The 25,669-nt window shown below is 36.5% G+C and overlaps 1 protein-coding gene and 1 non-coding gene across 6 annotated transcripts in view; one reads left to right on the forward strand and one right to left on the reverse strand.

Moving 5' to 3' along the window:
- The window catches only part of EFCAB13 (EF-hand calcium binding domain 13), a 181,261-nt gene that overhangs the window by 46,494 nt on the left and 109,098 nt on the right, over window positions 1–25,669 (reverse strand). For 4 of the 5 annotated variants that reach the window (XM_037745972.1, XM_037745973.1, XM_037745971.1 and 1 more), the window contains 6 exons: window positions 24,801–24,872; window positions 23,804–23,947; window positions 19,695–19,838; window positions 12,438–12,509; window positions 5,536–5,679; window positions 4,480–4,551 (listed from right to left, as the gene is read on the reverse strand). In XM_037745972.1, the coding sequence (XP_037601900.1) occupies window positions 4,480–4,551; window positions 5,536–5,679; window positions 12,438–12,509; window positions 19,695–19,838; window positions 23,804–23,947; window positions 24,801–24,872 (648 nt within the window). Of the gene's footprint in view, window positions 1–4,479; window positions 4,552–5,535; window positions 5,680–12,437; window positions 12,510–19,694; window positions 19,839–21,466; window positions 22,291–23,803; window positions 23,948–24,800; window positions 24,873–25,669 lie in introns of those variants that run through there. The other variant, XM_037745975.1, reaches the window with a different exon arrangement.
- On the forward strand, window positions 5,425–5,486 carry LOC119474210. The gene has a single exon (XR_005203496.1). It is a non-coding gene; the product is annotated as a U7 small nuclear RNA (small nuclear RNA).

Genomic DNA, 25,669 nt, shown 5'->3' on the forward strand with positions numbered 1-25,669 from the left:
AAAAAAAAAAAAAAAAAAAGAGGCTATCCTGCCTAAGAATCCATAGATACTAAGTATGAAATCAAGTCTGAAGTCCAGGGTATCTGATGTTACAGGCGGAATGTTTAACCATTATGCTAACCAAGTCATTGCAGATATTTAAATCTGAAATTTAAGAATGATTACATAAAAAGAAAACTCAGAAACTCTGCTTATTCTCTTCTCTATCATATCTGAGGCTGAGAATTCTATTAAAGATATGATAACTATCTTAAATTAATTCTTTTGCCTAAAATAGGTAGTCATAATTTAATATGACTATTATCAATTTTTTTAATTTAGAGGATTACTTACATCCATCAACACATATATACAAAAATGTCCCACAAATAATGGAAAGCTTGGGACGAACATTTAACTACCAAAAAAGATATATTTAATTTGGAAAGTACCATGGGTAAATTATTCTTCCAAGTAAAAAAAAATGTTAAGCACTATATTATGATGAACACCATTTTATCATAAAGATTAACCCAGTAAGAGTTTAAGCTTATGAACCACATAACTAGGGAAGTCTTATAGGCCCCAATTAGAAAACCAAGGATTAAGGAAAAACTATTTCATCCACCGAAAACACTTAATATCTTAAACAATTTCATTTTGTAGCTACCTAAATTGGGTCTTTTGAATTCAGTTTTGTTTCAATTTGGAAAACATTTAGAAAGAGTTTAGAAAACATTAAGCATTTAAACTCTTCTTAAAAACACTGGCTGCTCCAAGGAGACTCAGGGAATCCAAAATAGTTGTGAATTTGCTAATTAAATTAGCCAAAGCTTTAAAGAGACCCAGAGGTTCGACAGACTTTTTTTTTATGTTGAGGATGCCAGTTAATTAAATATATTAAAAACAGATTACATACAATCCCTTACGGCTGGGTAGTGGAGTACTGAAAGAATACCGTAAAGGAAGTGTATATGTTTCAGCATGTTCCTATATGTTTCTAAATGTTTCCACAGTGAATTGTCTCATGTTAAAATCTCATTTAAAAAAAAAATATATATTGTATTGCATTTTAGGTTTTGGGGTACATGTGAAGAACATGCAGGATTATTGCATAGGTACATACATGGCAATGTTGTTTGCTACCTTCCTCCCCATCACCTATAGCTGGCATTTCTCCCCATGTTATCCCTCCCCAACATCTTCTGGTACACCAATCAGGCGTAGATTAGGTCTTTTCATGTAATCCCATATTTCTTGAAGGCTTTGTTCATTTCTTTCACTCTTTGCTCTCTTTTCTTGCCTTCTCATTTTATTTCATTGATTTGATCTTCAATCTCTGATATCCTTTCTTCTGCTTGATCTATTTGGCTACTGAAACTTGTGTATGCTTCATAAAGTTCTTATACTGTTTTTTTCAGCTCCATCAAGTCATTTATGTTCTTCTCTAAGCTGGTTATTCTAGTTAGTTATCCCTCTCCAACTCCCCACACTCCACTGTTCCTCCCCTAGTTCCCCCCAACAGACCTCACTGTGTGATGTTTAAAAGATCAACAAAATAGACAGACAACTAGCCAGATTAATAAAAAAGAAAAGAGAGAAGAAACAAATAGATGCAATAAAAAACGATAAAGGGGATATCACCACAGATTCCACAGAAATGCAAACTACTATCAGAGATTACTACAAACAACTCTATGCACATAAACCAGTAAATCTGGAAGAAATGGATAAATTCCTGGACACATGTACCCTCCCAGGCCTAAACCAGGAAGAAGTCTAAACCCTGAATAGACCAATAACAAGGGTTGAAGTTGAGGCAGCAATTAATAGCCTACCAACCAAAAAACGCCCAGGTCCAGATGGGTTCAGCCGAATTCTACCAGACATACAAAGAGAAGCTGATACCACTCCTTCTGAAACTATTCCAAACAATCCAAAAAGAGGGAATCCTCCCCAAATCATTTTATGAGACCAACATCATCCTGACACCAAAACCCGGCAGAGGCTCAAAAAGAAAAGAAAACTTCAGGCCAATATCCATCATGAACACAGATGCAAAAATCCTCAATAAAATACTGGCAAACTGATTGCAACAGCACATCCAAAAGCTTATCCATCACCAACAAGTAGGCTTCATCCCGGGGATGCAAGGCTGGTTCAACATACACAATTCTATAAACGTAATTCACCACTTAAACAGAACCAAAGACAAAAACCACATGATTATCTCAATAGATGCAGAGAAGGTCTTTGACAAAATTCAACAGTGCTTTATGCTAAAAACTCTCAATAAATTAGGTATTGATGGAACGTATCTCAAAATAATAAAAGCTATTTATGACAAACCCACAGCCAATATCATACAGAATGGGCAAAAACTGGAGGCATTCCCTTTGAAATCTGGCTCTAGATAAAGATGCCCTCTCTCACCACTCCTATTCAATATAGGATTGGAAGTTCTAGCCAAAGCAATCAGGCAAGAAAAAGAAATAAAAGCATATTCAATTAGGAAAGGAGGAAGTCAAATTGTCTCTATTTGCAGATGACATGACTGCATATTTAGAAGACCCTATTGTCTCAGACCCAAATATCCTTAAACTGATAAGCAAGTTCAGCAAAGTCTCAGGATACAAAATCAATGTGCAAAAATCACAAGCATTCCTATACATCAATAACAGACTTAAAGAGAGCCAAATCAAGAACTACCATTCACTATTGCTACAAAGAGAATAAAATACCTAGGAATACAACTAACAAAGGATTTGAAGGACCTCTTCAAAGAGAACTACAAACCACTGCTCAAGGAAATAAGAGAGGACACAACAGATGGAGAAACATTCCATACTCATGGTTAGGAAGAAACAATACTGTGAAAATGGCCATATTGCCCAAAGTAATTTATAGATTCAATGCTATCCCCATCAAGCTACCAATGACCTTCACAGAACTGGAAAAAAATCACCTTAAACTTCGTATGGAACCAAAAGAGAGCCTGCATAGTCAAGTCAATTCTAAGCAAAAAGAACAAAGCAGGAGGCATCACGCTACCGGACTTCAAACTATACTACAAGGCTACAGTAATCAAAACAGCATGGTACTGGTACCAAAACAGAGATGTAGACCAATGGAACAGAACAGAGGCCTCGGAGGCAACGCCACACATCTACAATCATCTGATCTTTGACATACCTCACAAAAACAAGCAATGTGGAAAGGATTCCCTGTTTAATGAATGGTGATGGGAAAACTGGCTAGCCATGTGCAGAAAGCAGAAACTGGACCCCTTCTTGACACCTTACTCTAAAATTAACTCCAGATGGATTAAAGACTTAAACATATGACCTAACACCATAAAAACCTTAGAAGAACACCTAGGCAAAACCATTCAGGACATAGGCATAGGCAAGGACTTCATGATTAAAAAACCAAAAGCATTGGCAACAAAAGCCAAAATAGATCTAATTAAACTCCAGAGCTTCTGCACAGCAAAAGAAACAATCATTATAGTGAACTAGCAACCAACAGAATGGGAAAAAATGTTTGTAATCTACACATCTGACAAAGGACTTATATCCAAAATCTACAAAGAACTAAAACAGATTTACAAGAAAAAACCAAACAAGCCCATTCAAAAGTGGGTGTAGGATATGAACAGACACTTTTCAAAAGAAGACATATATGGGGCCAACAAACATATGAAAAAATGCTCATCATCCCTGGTCATTAGAGAAATGCAAATCAAAACTACATTGAGATACCATCTCACGCCAGTTAGAATGGCAAACATTAAAAAATCTGGAGACCACAGATGCTGGAGAGGAAATGGAGAAATAGGAACACTTTTACACTGTTGGTGGGAGTGTAAATTAGTTCAACAATTGTGGAAGACAGTGTGGCGATTCCTCAAGGACCCAGAAAGAGAAATTCCATTTGACCCAGCAATCCCATTACTGGGTATATATCCAAAGTATTATAAATTGTTCTATTATAAAGACATATGCACACATATGTTCATTGCAGCACTGTTTACAATAGCAAGACTTGGAACCAACCCAAATGCCCATGGATGATAAACGGGACAGGGAAAATGTGGCACATATACACCAATGGAATACTATTCAGCCATAAAAAACGATGAGTCTGTGCCCTTTGTAGGGACATGGATGAAGTTGGAAACCATCATTCTCAGCAAACTGATACAAGAACAGAAAATAAAACACCACGTTTTCACTCATAGGCGGGTGCTGAAGAATGAGAACACATGGACACAGGGAGGGGAGCATCACACACTGAAGTCTGTAGAGGGGACTAGGGGAAGGACAGTAGTGGGTAGCGAGTTGGGGAGGGATAACATGGAGAGAAATGCCAGAGACAGGTGATGGGGATGGAGGCAGCAAACCACATTGCTATGTATGTACCTATGCAACAATCCTGCATTTTCTTTACATGTACCCTACAACCTAAAATGCAATATATAGATATATAATTCTCACTCACTTGAACCTTCAGTAAAATACAGCATTTGCATCAACTGATTCAGGCAATCTTTTAAGTTCACTTTCTCCTCTTCTGAAAATGGAACATAAAGGAATAAAGAACATTTGATCAAAAGATACAAAGCAATAGCATTAGAAGATAAACATGCCTACTTAATCTTTAAGGCTAAAATGTTTTTCTAACTCTGATTCTGCTATACATATCTCAGAATAACTGTGAAAAGGAATATGATTATGATGACTCTTGTGGTCATTTTTGTTATAATGTCAATGCACATTTTATGGATTTTATACACGCCTTAACCAGCTGGGACAACTGTTTTGGTATGTTTCCTCTCTCATATTATATTATCTTAACTTGTCAGTATTACAAGTCCTATAACTGCCTATATTTCATGGAAGACAGTTTATCTGCCAGAAAATGTCTTATAAACCAAACTCAACCATAATATCTAAAGAAGACTATGCTTATAAGCAAAGATATGTTAGTAAAGGAAGTGTGTGATATTTGGCTTTCTACCAGGCATATGCTTGGGACTTAGAAAGAAAAAGAACATTTCAAGGCTCTGCATGTAAACTAAACATTCCATTGGCAGGATTCTAAAAACCCCAGCATAACCCTTTGAGAATTCTAGGGAAACCCAACTGATTGTGTGCATCAGCACACTAAGGATTAGGTCTTTGTTTAATGGGCTTGAAACAGCTTCACAGCTTCTGACCAGTAAGAACCTGTGATTCAAATCTCAGGAGGCAAACAAATAGGATAAAGAGAGGCGTATTATATTTTCCTAGGATACTCAATCTGAAGATAATCTAGAACAAATTCTCATTCAGCCCTAAAAGCAAAAATCTAGTGTTGTACTCATTACATTTGATTCCTAATCACTTAAGCTCTTTGGATTATGAGTGAAAGTAAACACAAGCTTTCTGTGTTTAATAAATGACTCAGAAGTACAGCTCTTTTAGAATTTGTCTAGCAGGCTGTCTGCGTTTTGCCAGAAAACACTTAAAATTTTTTCAAAAAATAAATAAATGACTCAGAAGAGGAAATACATACTATCCACACAAATGGATCCAAGCACCTCCTGTAATTCTTCCTCTGGAAAATAAATCCCCAGGCCTTTCAGTACAGAATTAACATCATCAGCATCAAGTTTTTCATTGGTGACTTTGTCTAAGGCCTTTGCAAGTTTGTTAACCTCTATCAAGAGAAAATAGAAAATATTTTCAGTTTAGCTACAGTCACATTCTAAATAATAAAACTACAGCTCAAAAATTAGCATAGATACCTGACATCTTTAATTTAAAGATGATATATCACAGTACAATCCTCCTTAAATACTCAGGGGAGGAATCATTCAAAACTTCATCATCAAAAAATTATCCTTGATAATACTTTTGGTATGTGCCCTTACAGCATTTTTATGTTTTAATGATATTTATTTAATACTCTTTAATGGCAAGCTTTGTTTCACTTAGCAAGGTATTGTGACCATTTTCCCTTTCAACATACTATTCTACCAGCATCATTTTAAATGATTGTATAGTATTCCACTGCATGAATATATCCTATCTTTCTAAACCAAAATTTAATTGTTATCATAAATGGAATCCTGATGATAAATTTTCTTAAACATGCATCTGTTCACTAAGGGTTTTTTCTTAACATAAATTTCTGAAGTTAAATGGGGTGCACATTTTCAAGGCCTTTGAGATGTATTCCCAAATAATGAAAGAAAATGGCCACTTTACCATATCCTTTCTAACTTCAACTTATTCTTTCTTCCTTTCTTATTCTTTTGGAAGAGCTTCTAAATGATAATACCAATTCTTCCCTCCAATACCTCCTCCCAAAAAACACTCCTTTAGGAATCAAATTACATTTATAAATTAATGTTGAGAAGTGGCCTTAGTAAAATATGTGAAATCCATCAATAAAATGTTTCTCCATTTATTCAAATCATCTTTTTCAGCTATCAGCTCTATGACAATGACTTTCAAATGTTTCTATCACTGAACTCATCCAAAGTTTAGTTCATGTTTGTTTCCTCTACCTACCTAAATGTTACTCTTTCTTCTTCTGCATCTTCCTTCAAAGCTTTCCTCCAATTTTTCCTAAGACTTTCACTTTCACCTGAACTCCTAAAATAATGTGTAACCACTCATTTGATCTTTTGGTATATTAGTTATATTTTTTGTAAATGGCTTATTTTTCCAGCTGGAGTTTAACATCCTTGTGGTCTACTCCTATACCATGCATATTTGTATTAAATATATGTATACTAATCATATTAACTTGTGATTACAGTATAAGATCAATTTTCAACTAAACTAGCAAACTATAATACATTAAAAAGAAAATCCCTGAACTTGAAGTCTAATATTTTCTGTGGGATCCTGGGTAAGGTACGGTCTCTTTAAGCTTTACTTTTCTCATTCTTGATTATAAGAAACCTACTTAACAGAGTAGTCATGAAGAATAAACTATGTGAAATAAATTATATGAAAGTGTTTGGTAAAACATCAAATACTATACAAATGTGTTATTATTTGCTAACAAAATAATATGATATTATTTGAAACCAAACAAAATAAAACACATCTTTAGGAGATTATAATGTAAAACTATAGATATTTTTGCCCTGAAATCCTTTTTTAGACTAAAATAAGAGTAGGAGAATAGTTTTGGTAAGTCCATAAATCATTAGGCTATTAACTTATTAAGCGAATTTGAGATTTTCAAAATTATACTCAAAAGTTAGGGAGATATTTCACAGAGTAGAGCCATCACATGATGCCATGAAATGTATCTTGGTGCCTTAGTCAAGAAGACAACACCAAGTTGGATGAATCAATGATTCCAGTAAGTTAACATATATATCTCCATATGAAAAATTCATGGAGCAGCTGCCAAGATGGCTGAATAGAAATAGCTCTGCTCTGTGGCTCCCACCAAGAAGGATGAAAATGGAGAGTGAATTCTGCATCTTCATTTGAGGTACCAAGGTTCTCTTATTGGTACTGACTATGTGGTTGGTGCAACCCATGGGAAGCAAGGAAAAGCAGGGTGGAGTGAGGGCCCACCTGGGAGTTTCACAGGGGAAAACGGAGTTCCCTCTCCCAGCTGAGAAAGGCAGTGAGGGAATGTGCTACTCCTCCCCTGAAAACCATGCTTTTCCTACAGATCCTTGCAACCTGCAAATCAGGAGGTCCCCTCATGAGCCCAAGCCACAAGGGACTTGAGTCCCAAGCACAGAGCTGTGCAGACTCACAGCAGCTGCTCAGGCAGCAAGCACTGACAAGCGTTTCCACATACTGGGAACTCTGGTGAGGCAGTAGATCTGTCATCCAAGTGGCCTCACTCAGTGGGCTCCACTCCCATGGAACCCCACAAGCTAAAGCCCACTGGCTTGGAATCCCTGCCAGCCAATGCAACAGGCTGGAGACCACCTAAGGGCACCAAGTTCTGTGGTGGAGGAGGAGCAGCCATCACCACTGCAGCTCCAGTTGGCCATTTTCCCCTGCCACAGGTGCCAGCAAGACTGGGCAATTTGGATGGGAGCAATTCCCCACTGTGCAGCACAGCGGCTGGATCAGTTCATGGTCAGACTACTTTAAGCAGGACCCCAAGCCACTCCTCTTCACCAGTGGGGGGCCTCCCTGCAGGAATTTCAACATCCCCAGCCAGGAGTTTATGGACAGGATTCTGATACATCCCTTAGAGGAGCCCCTAGGAGGAGAGACAGCTATAGTATTGTACATCAGTGGTCTTTAGTCTTTTCTGCCTGCTGACTCTGGAGAGTCAGGGCAGCCTGAACAAGGGAGATCCCCTGCAGTGCAGCACACCCACTCCACCAATGGGCAGCCGGACTCCTTATTTAAGCAGACGCCTGAACCCACTCTTCCTGACTGGGTGAGACCTCCTAACAGGAGTCTCCAGACACCTCATAGGGGAGAGTTCCCACTGGCATTAGTTTGGTGCCTCTCTGGGACAGAGCTACCAGAGGAAGGAAGAGGCTGCCATCATCACTGTTCTGCAGCCTCCACTGGTGATACCTCCAGAGGCAGGAAGGACCCAGGCAAATAAGGTCTGGAGTGGATGCCCAGCAAACCACAGCAGCCCTATGGAAGAGGGGCCTGACTACTAAAAGAAAAACAAACAGAAAGCAACCATAACAACCACAACATCAATGAAAAAGTCTCCACGAAAACCCCAACCAAGGTCAGCAGCCTCAAAGATCAAAGGTAGATAAACCTATGAAGATAAGAATCATTGCAAAAAGGCTGAAAACTCAAAAAGCCAGAGTGCCTCTTCTCCTCCAAATGACCACAACACTTCTCAAACAAGGGCACAGAACTGGTCTGAGGTTAAGATGGCTGAATTGACAGAAGTAGGCTTCAGAAGATGGGTAAAAACAAACTTTGCTGAGATAAAGGAGTATGTTCTAACTCATTGCAAAGAAGTTAAGAACCATGATAAAAACATTACAGGAGATGTTAACCAGAATAACCAGTTGAGAGAGAAACATAAATGACCTGATGGAGTTGAAAATACAACACAAGAACTTCACAATGCAAATGCAAGTATTAATAGCCAAACAGAACAAGTGAAAGAAAAGATATCAGAGCTTGAAAACTATTTTGCTAAAACAGGGCATGCAGACAAGATTAGAGAAAACAAAATGAAAAGGAATGAACAAAACCTCTGAGAACTATGAGATGATGTTAAAGGACTGAACCTACAACTGATTGAAGTACCTGAAAGAGCCAGGGAGAACAGAATCAAGTTGGAAAACACACTTTAGAATATCATCCAGGAGAATTTCCCCAACATAGCAAGACAGGCCAACATTCAAGCTTAAGAATACAGAGAACTCCAGTAAGATGCTTCATGAGAAGATTAACTCCAAGGCATATAATCATCAGATTCTCCAAAGTCGAAATGAAGAAAAAAATGTTAAGGGCAGCCAGAAAGAAAGGTGGTTACTCGCAAAGGGAAGCCCATCAGACTAACAGCTGATCTCTCTGTAGAAACCAGATCAAACACCTCATGTTCTCACTCATAGGTGGGTGTTGAACAATGAGAACACATGGACACAGGGAGGGGAGCACTACACACTGGGGTCGGTTGGGGGGAAATAGAGGAGGGACGGTGGGGGGTGGGGAGCTGGGGAGAGAAAGCAAGGGGAGAAATGCCAGATGTAGGTGATGGGGAGGAAGGCAGCAAATCACACTGCCACGTGTGTACCTATGCAACAATTTTGCATGTTCTTCACATGTACCCCAAAACCTAAAATGCAATAAAATAAATAAAATGGGGAAAAAAAAAGAAACCCTACAAGCCAGAAGAGAGTGGGGGCCAATATTTGACATTCTTAAAGAAAATAATTTTCAACCCAGTATTTCATGTCCAGCCAAACTAAGCTTCATAAGTGAAGGAAAATCTTTTTCAGACAAGTAAGTGCTGAAGAATCTGTCACTACTAGGCCTGCTTTGCAAGAGCTCCTGAAGTACACACTAATATATATGGAAAGGAAAAAACCATTATGAGCCACTACAAAAACACACTGAAGTACACAGACGAATGATACTATGAAGCAACTACATAAACAGGTCTGCAAAATAACAAGCTAGTGTCATGATGACAGGATCAAATTAACACTTAACAATATTAATCTGAAATGTAAATGGGCTAAATGATCCAATTAAAATACATAGAATGGCAAGCTAGATAAAGACTCAAGATCCATCAGTGTGCTGTATTCAAGAGACCCATCTCACATGCAAAGACACAAATAGACTCAAAAAAAAGGATGAAGTAAAATTCACCAAGCAAATGAAAAACAGAAAAAAGCAAGGGATGCAATCCTAGTTTCTGATAAAACAGACTTTAAACCAACAAAGATCAAAAAAGACAAAGAAGGGTACATAATGGTAAAGGGTTCAATTCAACAAGAAGACATAACTATCCTAAATATATATGTACCCAATAAAGGAGCACCCAGATTTATAAAATAAATTCTTAGAGACCTACAAAGATATACAGACTCCCACACAATAACAGTGGGAGACTTTAATATCCCCTTGTCAATATTAGATCATCAAGAGAGAAAATTAACAAAGATATTCAGGGCTTGAATTCAGCTCTGGATCAAGTGGACCTGATAAATATCTACAGAACTCTCCAGGCAAAACAAACAGAATGTACATTCTTCTTGGCACCACATGACATGTACTCTAAAATTGACCACATAATTGGAAGTAAATCATTCCTCAGCAAATGTAAAAGAACTGAAATCACAATAAACAGTCTCTCAGACCACAGCACAATCAAATTAGAACTCAAGATGAACAAACTCACTCAAAATCACACCACTACATGGAAATTGAACAACCTGCTCCTGAATGACTCCTGGGTAAATAATAAAATTAAGGCAGAAATCAAGAAATTCTTTGAAATTCTTTCATTTTTTATATTTTTTTCAATATATAAAAAAGTATATATTTTATACTTTTATAAAAATATAAATATAAAATTATTTATATTTCATGCATGCTGGGCTTAATACCTAGGTGATAGGTTGATAGGTGCAGCAAACAACCATGGCACATGTTCATCTATGTAACAAACCTGCTCACCCTGCACATGTACCATGGAAATTAAAATATAAATAATTTTTTCTGAGACAGAGTCTTGCTCTGTTGCCCAGGCTGGAGCGCAGTGGCACAATCTTGGCTCACTGCAACCTCCACCTCCCAGATTCAAGTGATTCTCCTACCTTGGCCTCCTGAGTAGTTGGGACCACAGGTGCCAGCCACCACACCCAGTTAATTTTTTATTAAAAACGGGGTTTCACCATGTTGGCCAGAGCTGGTCTTGAACTCCTGACCTCAAATGATCTACCCACCTTGGCCTCCCAAAGCGCTGAGATTACAGGTGTGAACAACTGCAACTGGTCCACAATTAAATACTTTAAAAAAAAAAAAAGAACATACGATTATCCAGCCCTAAAAACTAATTTAAAAAAAAGAAACATTCACATATTCTGTATATAGCTATTAAAAATCTAAGAAAGCTCTTTGTGCCCTGAATTAAACAAATATCCAAAATATATTGTTATTGTTTAATGAAAAATATCAAGGACACAGTATGCTTGTATTTGTGTAAAATTAATATGGAGGAAAAATGCATATTCATATTTACTTCAGTGTTCATAAAAATCTCCAAATGCAGCCAAGTAATCCCAGCAATTTGAGAGGCTAAGGTTGGCAGATTGTTTGAGCCCAGGATTACGAGACCAGCCTGGGCAACATGGCAAAGCCCCATCTCTACAAAAAATAAAACAATTAGCTGGGCATGGTGGTGCATACTTGTGGTTACATTTACTCAGGAGGCTGAGGCAGGCGGATGCGTGAGGCTAGGAGGTTGATGTTGCAGTGAGCTATGATCACACCACTGCACTCCAGCCTGGAAGACAGAGAAAGACCATTCCCCTAACCCACCCCCCAAAAATCTCCAAATACTGCCTACATAACAAACTAAATACAATGGTTAGTTATTGGGAGAAAGAGGTAGGAATTGGAAAGAGACTAGATCAGAGGGAGATTTTAACTGTAGATCTCTATGCACTTACTAATTTATGATGTGTATAAATGTATTACCAAATCAGAAATTTTTAATTTATTAAAACATTTTTAAAGGCAGATATTTTTGCCATCCTTTTTGGAAGACGCATTGTTTTCTTCAGCTATGAATGAATAACTAATATTAAAAACTAGTCTTAAATGAACATAGGACTCTCACCTTCATGTGAACTCTTAAAATACTAAATGTGTACCATTCATCTGACCTTATAGCATATTAGTTAAATTTTTATGGAAGTGGCCCATTACTTTCAACAATTACAGTAAACATTTTCTATATTCTCAAGGTGTAGAAAATTTCCTAATTATTCTCACCTCTGAAATCTTGTAAACGCCTATTGCTTTTCAATGTGAAAAGTGCACTCTTTAGGGAAGTGTCTCCCTTTTCTGTAAAGAGAAAAACAGAACAAAGATATATTAATAGATTCAAGAAACATAAAAGACTTACATAGTGAGCTAACTTGGTTCACTTATTACCCCTCAAAGAATGATTTTTTACCCTGTACATTTTTGCCCAAAATGCAGTATACTCTCTACCTATCCAAATCCTTCCTATTCATAACAAAACTAGCTCACAAGTAAAAGCCCTCCCTTGATCCTATACTTCTATTACTCTATCCCTTTCCTTTCCTTTGTAACTTAATTTTTGGGAAAAAAGTGTTTTATCATATCCTCACTCACATCTCAAACTATTGGTATTTTGACTTCCACCTCCACTGAGATTGTACTTACAAGTTCACCAGTTAACTATTTATTGCCAAATGATAAGCATTTTTAACTTTTTGTCTTATTTAACTCTTCAAACACTTTCCTTTGTTTTGTTGCTACAGCTTTCTCTTAGTTTCCCTCCTACCATTCTGGTTATTTCTTTTTTTTTCTTCTTTTTTTAATCCCTCCTCCTCCCTTCTCCCTCCTCCTCCTCCTCCCTCCTTCCTCCTCCCTCCTCCTCCTCCTCTTCCTCCTCCTCTTCTTACTCCTTCTTTTTTTATTATACTTTCAAGTTCTGGGGTACATGTGCAGAACATGTAGGTTTGTTACATAGTTATACACGTGCCATGGTGGTTTGCTGCATCCATCACCCTGTCATCTACATTAGGTATTTCTCCTAATGCTATCCCTTCCTTAGCCCCTCCCAAACCCATGGCAGGCACCAGTGTGTGATGTTCCCCTCCCTGTGTCCACGTGTTCTCATTGTTCAACACCAATTTATGAGTGAAAACATGCAGTGTTTGATTTCCTGTTCTTGTGTTAGTTTGCTGAGAATGATGGTTTCCAGCTTCATCTATGTCCCTGCAAAGAATATGAACTCATCCTTTTTTATAGTATTCCATGGTGTATATGTCCCACATTTTGTTTACCCAGTCTATCACTGATGGGCATTTGGGTTAGTTCCAAGTCTTTGCTATTGTGAACAGTGCCACAATAGACATACATGTGCATATGTCTTTATAAAAGAATAATTTATAATCCTTTGGGTATATACCCAGTAATGGAATTGCTGAGTCAAATGGTATTTCTAGTTCTAGATCCTTAACGAATCACCACACTGCCTTCCACAATGGTTGAATTAATTTACACTCCCACCAACAGCGTAAAAGCATTATTATTTCTCCACATCCTCTCCAGCATCTGCCGTCTCCTGGCTTTTTAATGGTTGCCATTCTAACTGGTGTGAGATGGTATCTCACTGTGGTTTTGATTTGCATTTCTCTAATGACCAGTAATGGCGAACTTTTTTTCATGTTTGTTGGCTGCATAAATGTCTCCTTTTGAGAAGTGTCAGTTCATATTCTTTGCCCACTTTTTGATGAGGTTGTTTTTTTCTTGTAAATTTGTTTAAGTTCTTTGTAGATTCTGGATATCAGCCCTTTGTCAGATGGGTAGATTGCAAAATTTTTCTCCCATTCTTGTAGGTTGCCTGTTTACTCTGATGATAATTTCTTTTGCTGCGCAGAAGCTCTTTGGTTTAATTAGATCCCATTTGTCTATTTTGGCTTTTGTTGCCATTACGTTTGATGTTCAGTCATAAAGTCTTTGCCCATGTCTATGTCCTCAATGGTATTGCCTAGGTTTTCTTCTAGGGGTTTTATGGTGTTAGGTCTTATGTTTAAAATCTTTAATTCATCTTGAGTTAATCTGTGTATAAGGTGTAAGGAAGGGATCCAGTTTCAGCTTTCTGCATATGGCTAGCCAGTTTTCCCAACACCATTTATTAAATAAAGAATCCTTTCCCCACTGCTTGTTTTTGTCAGGTTTGTCAAAGATCAGATGGTTGTAGATGTGTGGCATTATTTCTGAGGCCTCTGTTCTGTTCCATTGGTCTACATCTCTGTTTTGGTACCTGTACTATGCTGTTTTGATTACTGTAGCCTTGTAGTATAGTTGAAGTCAGGTAGTATGATGCCTCCAGCCTTGTTTTGTTTGTTTTGTTTTGTTTTACTTAGGATTGTCTTGGCCATGTGGGCTCTTTTTTGGTTCTGTATGAAATTTAAAATAGTTTTTTTGTGATGGAGTCTCGCTCTGTCACCCAGGTTGGAGGGGAGTGGCACAATCTCAGCTCACTGCAACCTCTGCCTCCTGTGATTCTCCTGCCTCAGTGATTCTCCTGCCTCAGCCTCCTGAATAGCTGGGATTACAGGCGCACACCACCATGCCTAGCTAATTTTTGTATTTTTAGTAGAGATGGGGTTTCACCATGTTAGTCAGGCTGGTCTCAAACTCCTGACCTTGTGATCTTCCCACCTCAGCCTCCCAAAGTGCTGGGATTACAGGTGTGAACCACCGCACCAGGCCTGTTTCTTCTTAATGTCCTTTATAAACTACTCTTTCTCCATCATTGCTTAAATATTAGCCTGCCTCTATATGTACCTATGCAACAATTCTGCAAGATCTGCACATGTACCCCAGAACTTAAAGTACAATAAAAAAAATTAGCATGCCTGATTTCTCTCTCCTTAGCCCTCTTCTTAATATGATCTATAAACTTTCCCTAAACTCTCCCCTAACTATGAACTATATGTTGATGATTCCCAAGTTTCGATTTCCAGGCTAGACCACTGTTCACTACACATCTTCAACTCTATGTCCGTAAGTACCTCAAACACAATACATCTTAAGCTGAACTCCTCATCTTTGCATCTAAACCGGATCATCCTCCTGTATTCCCTATTTTAGTATAAAGCATTACCATGAAATCAGTCTCCCAAGCCAGAAATGTACTACTCATCCTCAATCCCTGTCCCTCTCCCTACCCTAACTTTATCAAACAATGATGAAATTCTGCTTCCTCAACCTCATATCTGTCCCTTTCTTTTCAACACTAGAGCCAAGCCTTAGTTAACACTCCTAATTTTTAACCTACATTACTGTTTGCTTTCTATATCTCCCTGCTTCCAATCTCGCCTTTCTTAATACTGCTATCAGAATGCCTATTATAAAGAACAAAATCACATAACTTTTCAATTTTGAATTCTTCAGTAAGTCTTTAGTCTTCAAGATAAAGTTCAAATAATTTTGCTCAGAAAAAAATCAAGTAAGAAAAACTATTGATCTTCTGTTGGCTACCTGGACACCTCATTTCTCTCTCTCTCTCTCTCTCTCTCTCTCTATACTACCATACACTTGCAAGTCAATGATCAAAGTTTAATTCACATCAAAATGAACTGTGAATTTTGTTGAAAAAATACACACAAACCCACATGCATGAGCATGTGCGCGCGCACGCGCGCGCACACACACACACACACACACACACACACACACACCTTTGCCCTGACGCAAACATTCTAGACTACTTGGAGTTCTTGACTTCTCCATAAGCTTCCCTCTTATACACTTTGCACATACTAAGTATTCTCTCATAACCTCTTCCAGTCCCCTTCCCTGTACCCACAAGCTTGACTAATTCCTATTCATACAGGCATACCTCAGAGATACTGCAGTTTCAGTTTCAGACTACTGCAGTAAAGTAAATAGTACAATAAAACAAGTCACAAATTTTTTTGGTTCCCAGTGCAGTGCATATAAAAGTTATGTGTACACTTTATTCTACTAAATGTGCAGTAGCATGATGTCTAAAACACTCAATGTACATACCTTAACTTAAAAATACTTCATTGCTAAAACAGGCTAGTAATCATCTGAGTCTTCAGTGAGTCAATCTTTTTGCTGGTAGAGGGTCTTGCCTTAATATTGATGAATGCTGACAGATCAGTGTAGTAGTTGCTGAAGATTGGGATGGCTGTGACAATTTCTTAAAATAAGACAACAATGAAATTTGCTGCATCGATTTTCTGCTCCCTTCATGGAAGATTTCTCTGTAGCATGCAATAATGTTTGATAGCACTTTACCCATAGCAGAACTTCCTTCAAATTAGAATCAATCCTTTCAAACCTTGCCACTGCTTTATCAATTAAGGTTATGTAATCTTCCAAATCCTTTGTTGTCATTTCAACAGTGTTCCCAAGCATCTTCACCAGGTGTGTGGATTCCATCTCAGGAAACTACTTTCTTTGCTTACTTCTTATCCATTAAAGTTTTATCATGAAATTGCAGCAATTCAGTCACATATTTGGGATCCACTTCTAGTTCTAGTTCTCTTGCTATTTATATTACATATGCAGGTACTTCTTCTAATGAATTCTTAAAGTTATCATGAAGGCTAGAGCCAACAGCTTCCAAATTCCTGTTAATGTTGACATTTTGACCTCCTCCCACAAATCATGAATGTTCCTAATGGCTCTAGAATGAAGGGTCTCTTCCAGAAAATTTTCATTTTATTTTGCCCAGGTCCATCAGAGGAATCACTATCTGTGGCAGCTACAGCCTTAAAAAAATGTATTTCTTAAATAACAAGACTTGAAAGTCAAAATTACTCCTTGGTCCACGGGCCGCAGAATGTTGTGTTAGCAGGCACGAAAACAACATTCATCTCCTTGTACATCTCCATCAGAGCTCTTGGGTGACTAGCTGCACTGTTAATGAGCAGTAATATTTGAAAGTAATCTTTTTCTGAGCAGTAAGTCACAACAGTGGGCTTAAAATTTTCAGTAAATCATGCTGCAAACAATGTGCTGTCATCCACGCTTTGTAATTCCATTTATAGAGCACAGACAGAGTAGATTTATCCTGTGCTAGTAGTATCTTAAGAACCCTTGGATTTTCAGACTGGTTAATGAAGTTAATGAATGACTTCAACTTAAAGTCACTAGATGCATTAGCCCCTAACAAGAGAGTCAGCCTGCCTTTGAAGCCATGACCCCAGGTACAAGAAAGAAGAAAAGAAGAAAAGAAGAAGAAAGAAGAAAGAATAAGAAGAGGAGGAGGAGGAGGAGGAGGAGGAGAAGAAGAAGAGGGAGAAGGAGAAGGAGAAGGAGAAGAAGGAGGAGAAGGAGGAGGAGGAGGAGAAGGAGAAGAAGAAAGAAGAGGAAGAGGAAGAAGAAGAAGAATATTTAGAGGTCATTGTACAGTTATTAATTGGCTTAATTTCAATATTGTTGTGTCTCAAGGAATAGGGGGGCCCAAGAAGAGGGATAGAGAATGGAGGAATAGCTGGTCAGTGTAGCAGTTAGAACACATACTTTATCAACTAAGTTTGCCATCATATATGGGTGCAGTTCATGGTACTACCCCAAAACTAAATAGTAATATCAAAAATCATTGATCACAAGTCACTATAACAGACATATAAACAACTTAAAATTGTAAGAGTTACCAAAATGTGACACAGAAACACAAAGTGATCACATACTGTTAGGAAAATGGTGCTAATAGACTTGCTTGAAATAGGGTTGCTGTAAACCTTCAATTTGTTTTAAAAAAAAATCTGCAAAGTACAATAAAGCAAAGTGCAATAAAACAAGGTACAACTGTATTTTAAAACTCCAACAGAATTTTCTCCAGGAGTCCTCTTCTCACTACCTTATCCAACTCTGTGTGGGTTAGGTATACTATATATATTTCTAGAATACTCTATGTTTACCTCTACCACAGTATTTAGCTATTAGTATCCTCATTGTTTGTATCTCAGTAGTCTGTAAGCGCTTGAGAAATTATCTTTTATCTTTACATATTTAATTCCCAGCAAGCAATAGGTTCTGAATAAACTTTGAATGAATAAAACAGTTCTTCTCTAAACTCCTATTCAACTCAGTATCATCACTGTTTCTCTGGCAAGTATTCAAGAACTTCGACATAACACTGCACAATTCACTGAACTTTTATCTCCTATATGTTATATACATTTTGTTGTATTTTTATTCATATTTTATATTTATGCGTTGCCTCACTAACTAGGCTCAAAGTTTTCTAAATGTGAATATTTTCTATTTCTTTGAATACATTACATATTATATAGTTCCTGACAAATACAGGCACTCATGATCAAGTCTGTCACATATAACCACGAAGACTGGGTCGTACAACACCAAGGTGTACTGTTCACACAGAGACAATGTGCTCCTGAAGTTATGCCTTGCAATGACCCCAGTCAATAAAACTGATTAAGCAATGTCAAATCCATTTAATAATATAAAAAAGAAAATATTTTTCAGAAATGATTTTAATTTTTAAAAGTGCACATAACTGCCAAAATTTGAAACTTATATATTCTTTTCTCTGAAATCTCTGAAGATTTACACTCAACTTCATGTCAAAACTATCTCAGGCAGAGAGGTGAACATCCTCCCTTAGTCTCCTTCTGTCTAACAGCAGTTTCACATTAGCACAGCCTCAGAGAATTACAGTAGTCCCTACTTATGTGCAGTTTCACTTTCCTCTCTTTCAGTTACCCACAGTCAAGCACAGTCTGAAATATGAAATGGAAAATTTCAGAAATAAACAATTTATAATTTTTAAATTGCACACTCTTCTGAGTAGTGTGATAAAATCCTATACCATCCCACCCTACCAATCTGTCCAGACCTGGACCTCAACTATCCCTTTGTCTAATGTATCCACATTGCATACACTACCTGCCTGTTAGTCACTTAGTAGTCATCCTGGTTATCAGATCAACTGTTGCAATACTGAAGTGCTTGCATTCAAGTAACCTTTCTTTTACTTAATAATGGCCCCAAAGTGCAAGAGTAGTGATGCTACTATATTGTTATAATTGTTCTACTTTATTGTTAATCTCTTACTATGCCTAATCTATAAATTAAACTTTATCATGGGTATGTGCATACGGGAAAAATATAGTATATTAGAGGGTTTGGTGCTATCCATGGTCTTAGGCATCTAGTGGAGGTCTTCAAGCACATCCCATGTGGGTAAGGGAGGACTACTATATCTACTGCACTTCACCTTTTCTGATTTCTACAGTAAGTCCTAAAAACAAACATACCCTGATGGAATCAACACAGGATACCCAATGGGGTTATAAAGTAAGGGCTTTAAAAAAATCATACTAACCTTATTCAATATTTTCTATCAAGATAAATTACAGAATGTTTTCCCATTAAAAGAATAAAGCAAAAAAAAATTTAAGGAGTAATGAATGGAAAATAAGAAAGGGGAATTTAAAAATTGCTGTCATTTTATTAGAAAAATCAACTTATAGTGATTATATATACCATCAGCATCAAGTGTTTTCACTAACATCTGATGTTCTTCGGGCTTTAAGGAAATATTGAGGTCATCAAAAGCATTTTTCAAGTCACTAAGTTGAACTCTGTCACAGTTCATCAAGTTGACAGTATTGAGAGCTGCGTCTATATCTGAAAGCAAATGGAGATTCTGTAAGTTACTTAATACTTTCTGGAAATAATGTTTTTACTTTCTAAATTTCTGAACAACAATGTTCCTAAAATTTTAGACCACTATCCAAACATATATCTCAATTAATATTATCTCTATGATTCTAAAATTAATAAATATTAGCCCCAAATTCCTTTATTCCAAGTATTTGCCTGAAATGGTCTCGGACGCAACGCAACATATCTACAACCATCTGATCTTTGACAAACCAGACAAAAACAAGCAATGGGGAAAGGATTCCCTGTTTAATATACGGTGTTGGGAAAACTGGCTAGCCATGTGCAGAAAGCAGAAACTGGACCCCTCCCTGACACCTTACACTAAAATTAACTCCAGATGGATTAAAGACTTAAACATAAGACCTAACACCATAAAAACCCTAAAAGAAAACTTAGGCAAAACCATTCAGACCATAGGCACAGGCAAGGGCTTCGTGACTAAAACACCGAAAGCATTGGCAACAAAAGCCAAAATAGACAAATGGGATCTAATTAAACTTAAGAGCTTCTGTACAGCAAAAGAAACAACCATTAGAGTGAACAGGCAACAAACAGAATGGGAAAAATTTTTGCCATCTACCCATCTGACAAATGGCTCATATGCAGAATCTACAAAGAACTAAAACAGACTTACAAGAAAACAAACAAACCCATTCAAAAGTGGAAGAAGGGTATGAGCAGACACTTTTAAAAAGAAGACATATATGAGGCCAACAAACATATGAAAAAATGCTCATCATCCCTGGTCATTAGAGAAATGCAAATCAAAACCACATTGAGATACCATCTCACATCAGTTAGAATGGCGATCATTAAAAAATCTGGAGACAACAGATGCTGGAGAGAATGCTGAGAAATAGGAACACTTTTACACTGTTGGTGGGAGTGTAAACTAGTTCAACCATTGTGGAAGACAGTGTGGCGACTCCTCAAGGACCTAGAAATAGAAATTCCATTTAATCCAGTAATCCCATTACTGGTTATATACCCAAAGGATTATAAATCATTCTATTATAAAGACACATGCATGCATATGTTCACTGCGGCACTGTTTACAATAGCAAAGACCTGGAACCAACCCGAATGGCCATCGATGATACACCGGACAAGGAAAATGTGGCATATATACACCATGGAATTATGCAGCCATAAAAAATGATGAGTTGTGTCCTTTGTAGGGACATGGATGAATCTGGAAACCATCATTCTCAGCAAACTGACACAAGAACAGAAAAGCAAACACCACAGGTTCTCACCCATATGCAGGTGTTGAACAATGAGAACACATGGACACAGGGAGGGGAGCATCACACACTGTGGTCTGTTTTGGGGGCTAGGGGAGGGAAAATTGCGATGGGGAGGTTTGGGAGGGATAACATGGGGAGAAATGCCAGATATAGATGACAGGGGGATGGAGGCGGCAAACCACATTGCCATGTATGTACCTATGCAATAATCCTGCATGATCTGCACATGTATCCCAGAACCTAAAATATAATAAAAAAAAAAAAGAAAGAAAATGCAAAGTAGTACCACAATGAGATACTACTATATACTTCTTAGAATGGTTAAAATTTGAAAGACTGAATATATCAAGTATTGACAAGAGTTTGGAGAAACTAAAACTCTCATACATTGCTCCTGGGAATGTAAAATGGTAAATCCAGTTTAGAAAATAGCTCACTATATTCTTAAAATGTTAAACATGCATCTACCATGTGATTCAGTTAGCACACCCCTTGGCAATTGTCCAAAGAAATGAAAGCATATGTTTATACAACAACTTGATTGTGAATGTTTACAGAAGCTGTATTTGTAATAGGCAAAACCTGGAAACAACCTAATTTACCTATATCACCAGGAAAGCAGATAAACTGTAGTATATCTATAAAGTGAATTACTATTCAGCAATACAAAGAATGAACTACTTATGCACACTATAACATGGATACATTTCAAAATAATTATGCTGAGTGAAGAAAGCCAGCAAAAAAAAAAAAAGAGCACATCCATTTACATAAAATTATTAGAAATGCAAAAACAAATTTCTAGTGAAGCAAAGCTTACCAGTGGTTGCCTGGGAATGTGGTAAATGTGGAGAAAGGCAAGAAAGATTATAAAGGGTATGAGAAAGTTTTAGGGGTAAGGGATATGCTTATTATCTTGACTGTAATGATCGTTGCATAGGTGCGTGCATATATCTACGCTTAATTAAATGTCCTTTTAAATATAAAAATATACAGTTTTATATCAATTATGCCTCATAATGCCATTTAAAAAATAATAACAAGAGGCAATGAAAACTATCTAAATATCTAAAATAAAATATTGATTGACCCACCTTCAACTACAGAAGCTGGCTTATTTATGTTCACATTCTCCAAAATTTTCTTGAGACTTACATTACTATTTTCTAAAAAGTAAAGTACAAGGATTATGAAATGGCAAGGTATCAATGCTGATAATCATTAAATAACCATGACAAAGTGTAAGGATGGAAAATTTTGTAATTTCTGGAAATTAGCAGGATAAAAATCAATTAATTTAAAATAGTTTTACCCACAATCTGTTTTCTCAAAACAAGAAAGAAATTCTAACTAAAGGAATTTGCTTGGCTTAAATAATTAAATTTTGGTGCATAGATTTGATGCTAAATAGAGGATAACTCTTAAAAATATTTCTAGTAGAAAAATCTATGAATTTCAATTAGCTCTCAATGTGCCAATGTTCTCATTATATTTCTAAGACCCAGTTTACCCACTCATGTGTAAGAATAGCTTTTATCAAAAAGACAAAAGAACAAGTGTAGGCGAGGAAGTGGTGAAAAGGGAACTCTTGTACAGTTATGGTGGGAATGTAAATTAGTACTACCATTATGAAAAACAGTATAGAAATTCCTTAAAAATTAAAAACAGAACTCCCATGTGATCCATAAATTTCACTTCCAAGTATATATCCAAAGGAAATGAAATCAGCATGTCAAAGAGATATCTGCACTCCCTTGTTCATTGCAGCACTCCTCACAATAGCCAAGACAAAGAATCAACCTCAGTGCCCATTCATCAACAGATGAATAGATTTTTGAAAATGTGATGTCCATCTCTATGTTATAAATATATATGCACAATAGAATACTATTCAACCTTTTAAAAAAGAAGAAAATCCTGTCATTTGCAACAACATGGATGAACCTGGAGGACATTATGTTTTTTGAAACAAACCAGGCACAGAAAGACAAATACTGCATGATCTCACTCATATGTGGAATCTAAAAAAGTTGGAGTAATAGAAACAAAGACTAGGGAATTTGAGGGGAGTCGGGAATTTGAGGGGAGATATTGGTTAAAAGAAACAAAGTTTCAGTTAGACAAGAGGAATAAGTTCTGGAGATTTATTTTAGTGCAAGGTGACTATAGTTCATAATGTACTGTATGAACTATAAAAACAGATAAAAGACTACATTTTATATGCTATCAAAAAATTATAATGATTTAAGGTAATGGATATGTTAATTAGCTTGATTTAATCATCCACAATGTTTACGTATTTCAAAACATCACATTGTACACCATAAATAAATATTTTTTAATTTGCCAATTAAAAACTAAATACTTTTGGGCTGAGCGTGGTGGCTCACACCTGTAATCCCATCACTTTGGGAGGCTAAAGCGGGTAGATAGCTTGAGTTCAGGAGTTTGATGGCTTGAGCCCAGGAAGCTGAGGCTGCAGTGAGCCGTTATCACACCACTGCACTCCAGTCTGGAAGACAGAGTGAGACTCTGTCTCAAAATAAATAAAAGTAAAAAATAAACACTTTTACTGATCAAAAAATAAAATATACATATATACGACACCTATCCCAAGCACACAGCAAAACTAGGACTTCGTTAAGCTCAGAATAGATTGCTCTTTCAAAAAGTATTCACCATCAACAGATGCTTGTCTCAAGATCTCTTGGAATGTCTTGTTGCTTATTGGAATGCCAGCACTCAAGAGTTTGGAGCTCAGCTCATTTACAGGCATTGTATCATTTCTGATACTATCAAGAGTTGTGATCTCTTTAAGTAAATCTGAAAATACGGGAAGAATAGAGAACAGATAATGAAGTTGGGGCAAAGCCTCTTTTAAGATATAAAAACCACAGCCTACTATAGAAGAAATTCTAAGTTAAAGAGCTTTTAAAACATAATTATGGGCTTTGTTTTTAGAAGTCAGTTAAATAATAAAAAATGTTTAGCATACCACTAGTCAAGTAAAAGTTGAGTTTCTGTAAATATTTTGTAAAGCTCACTTTTTCAGTAACTACTATCCCTGAAAGGTGTTTCTGCTACAGGCTCTGGTCTTTCACAGACTGCAAAGCTTTTCAAGAACAGGTATGTGGTAGCTCTTAGAACGAAGGCAAGAAGGTGAAATAGAAGCCAAATTGTTGGGGAAAGGAAAACACTAAAAAATATAAATTTGCTACAGACTGAAAAACAGTCATACACTATCCAAATACCAGAAAGTGTTTCTCTCTTATCTACCAACTAATTTTAAGAACACTAGATCTTTCTTTTACTTTCTTTAACACATTTCACTACAGGTGAGGAAAATAAGCATGTGGCTATTTATAAAGGTGAGAGAAAATTGTACTAGAGTAATGGGAAGGCTTTATGCTTTTACAATGAAGCGTAATACTGAGACAAATTATTGATTTTAAAGGAGGATATTCTAGGTATATAGTTCTAAATAATTCATTATACTCAAAGCATAAATTGAATATGATAAGGAATAAGAAAGCAGATTACATTTCAAATAAAGCAAAGAAAACTTAGGAAAGTGTTGCAAATACACAGAGAAACAAATTATATTTTAGAAAAGATAAGATCCCATAAAATGACCTAAGAAACTGGTTTCTAATTTTTATTCTTTTACTATACTTACTGTGGAATGGTGTTGATGGGTTAGGTGAATTAGTGAAAACATCAATTACATCTTTTAAGATCACATTTCTTTCTGCAAAGTTAAGAAATAAAGTAGGATTTAAATAAAGTAGATTTTAAATTCATTAAGGCAGAGATCTGGTATTATTTTAATATTATTTCATTCAGCTTTCAAACTCTAGTGATCAAAATGCATAGTAAGAAATACTTCTATATTATGAGCACACACACAAACAGAAATATAAGTTTTGTAAAGCAATACTCACCTTATCGTGGGTGATACACTCAAATAACTTCTAAAAAAATTTCAAGTTATTCCATTTCTTTTTAAAAATACTATTCAGGACCTATTAAATGTATTTCACAACTGACCCAGAGTTTTAAAAATAATAAACAAGTTATATAGTACAAATATATATACACAGTAATTTTCATTAAAGCATATAAATACTTGTAAAGAGTATAAGAGAATATATAGGACCATTCCCTGAAGAGATGTTTTATCCAACAAAGACAGCAAAGAAAGAAACCCAAAAAAGAAAGAAAAGAAATATTTTCCTTTGAAAAAAAAAATCTGGTGACAAAGAGGAAAAATTCAATTTTTTCTTTCTATCATTACTTCCTAATTGACATTGAAACAACAAACAAAAAACTATGCACAAAAGTAAATATATAAAACTAAGAATCCCCTTTCCAAGCAGCTAAAAACCCTCAGGAAACCTAACAGTCAAATGTCAATTTCTTCTAAATTATCCATAACATCACACATAAATATTTCTTGTTCTTTGAAATAACAGGGTTCAGGACATGCTACTCCAAAATATAACACTATGACAGAATTGGATATTTTAAGCTGAAGGAATCTGAGAA

Source organism: Cebus imitator, unplaced genomic scaffold (assembly GCF_001604975.1).
Source record: "Cebus imitator isolate Cc_AM_T3 unplaced genomic scaffold, Cebus_imitator-1.0 Scaffold217, whole genome shotgun sequence".
Taxonomy (NCBI): Eukaryota; Metazoa; Chordata; class Mammalia; order Primates; family Cebidae; genus Cebus; species Cebus imitator.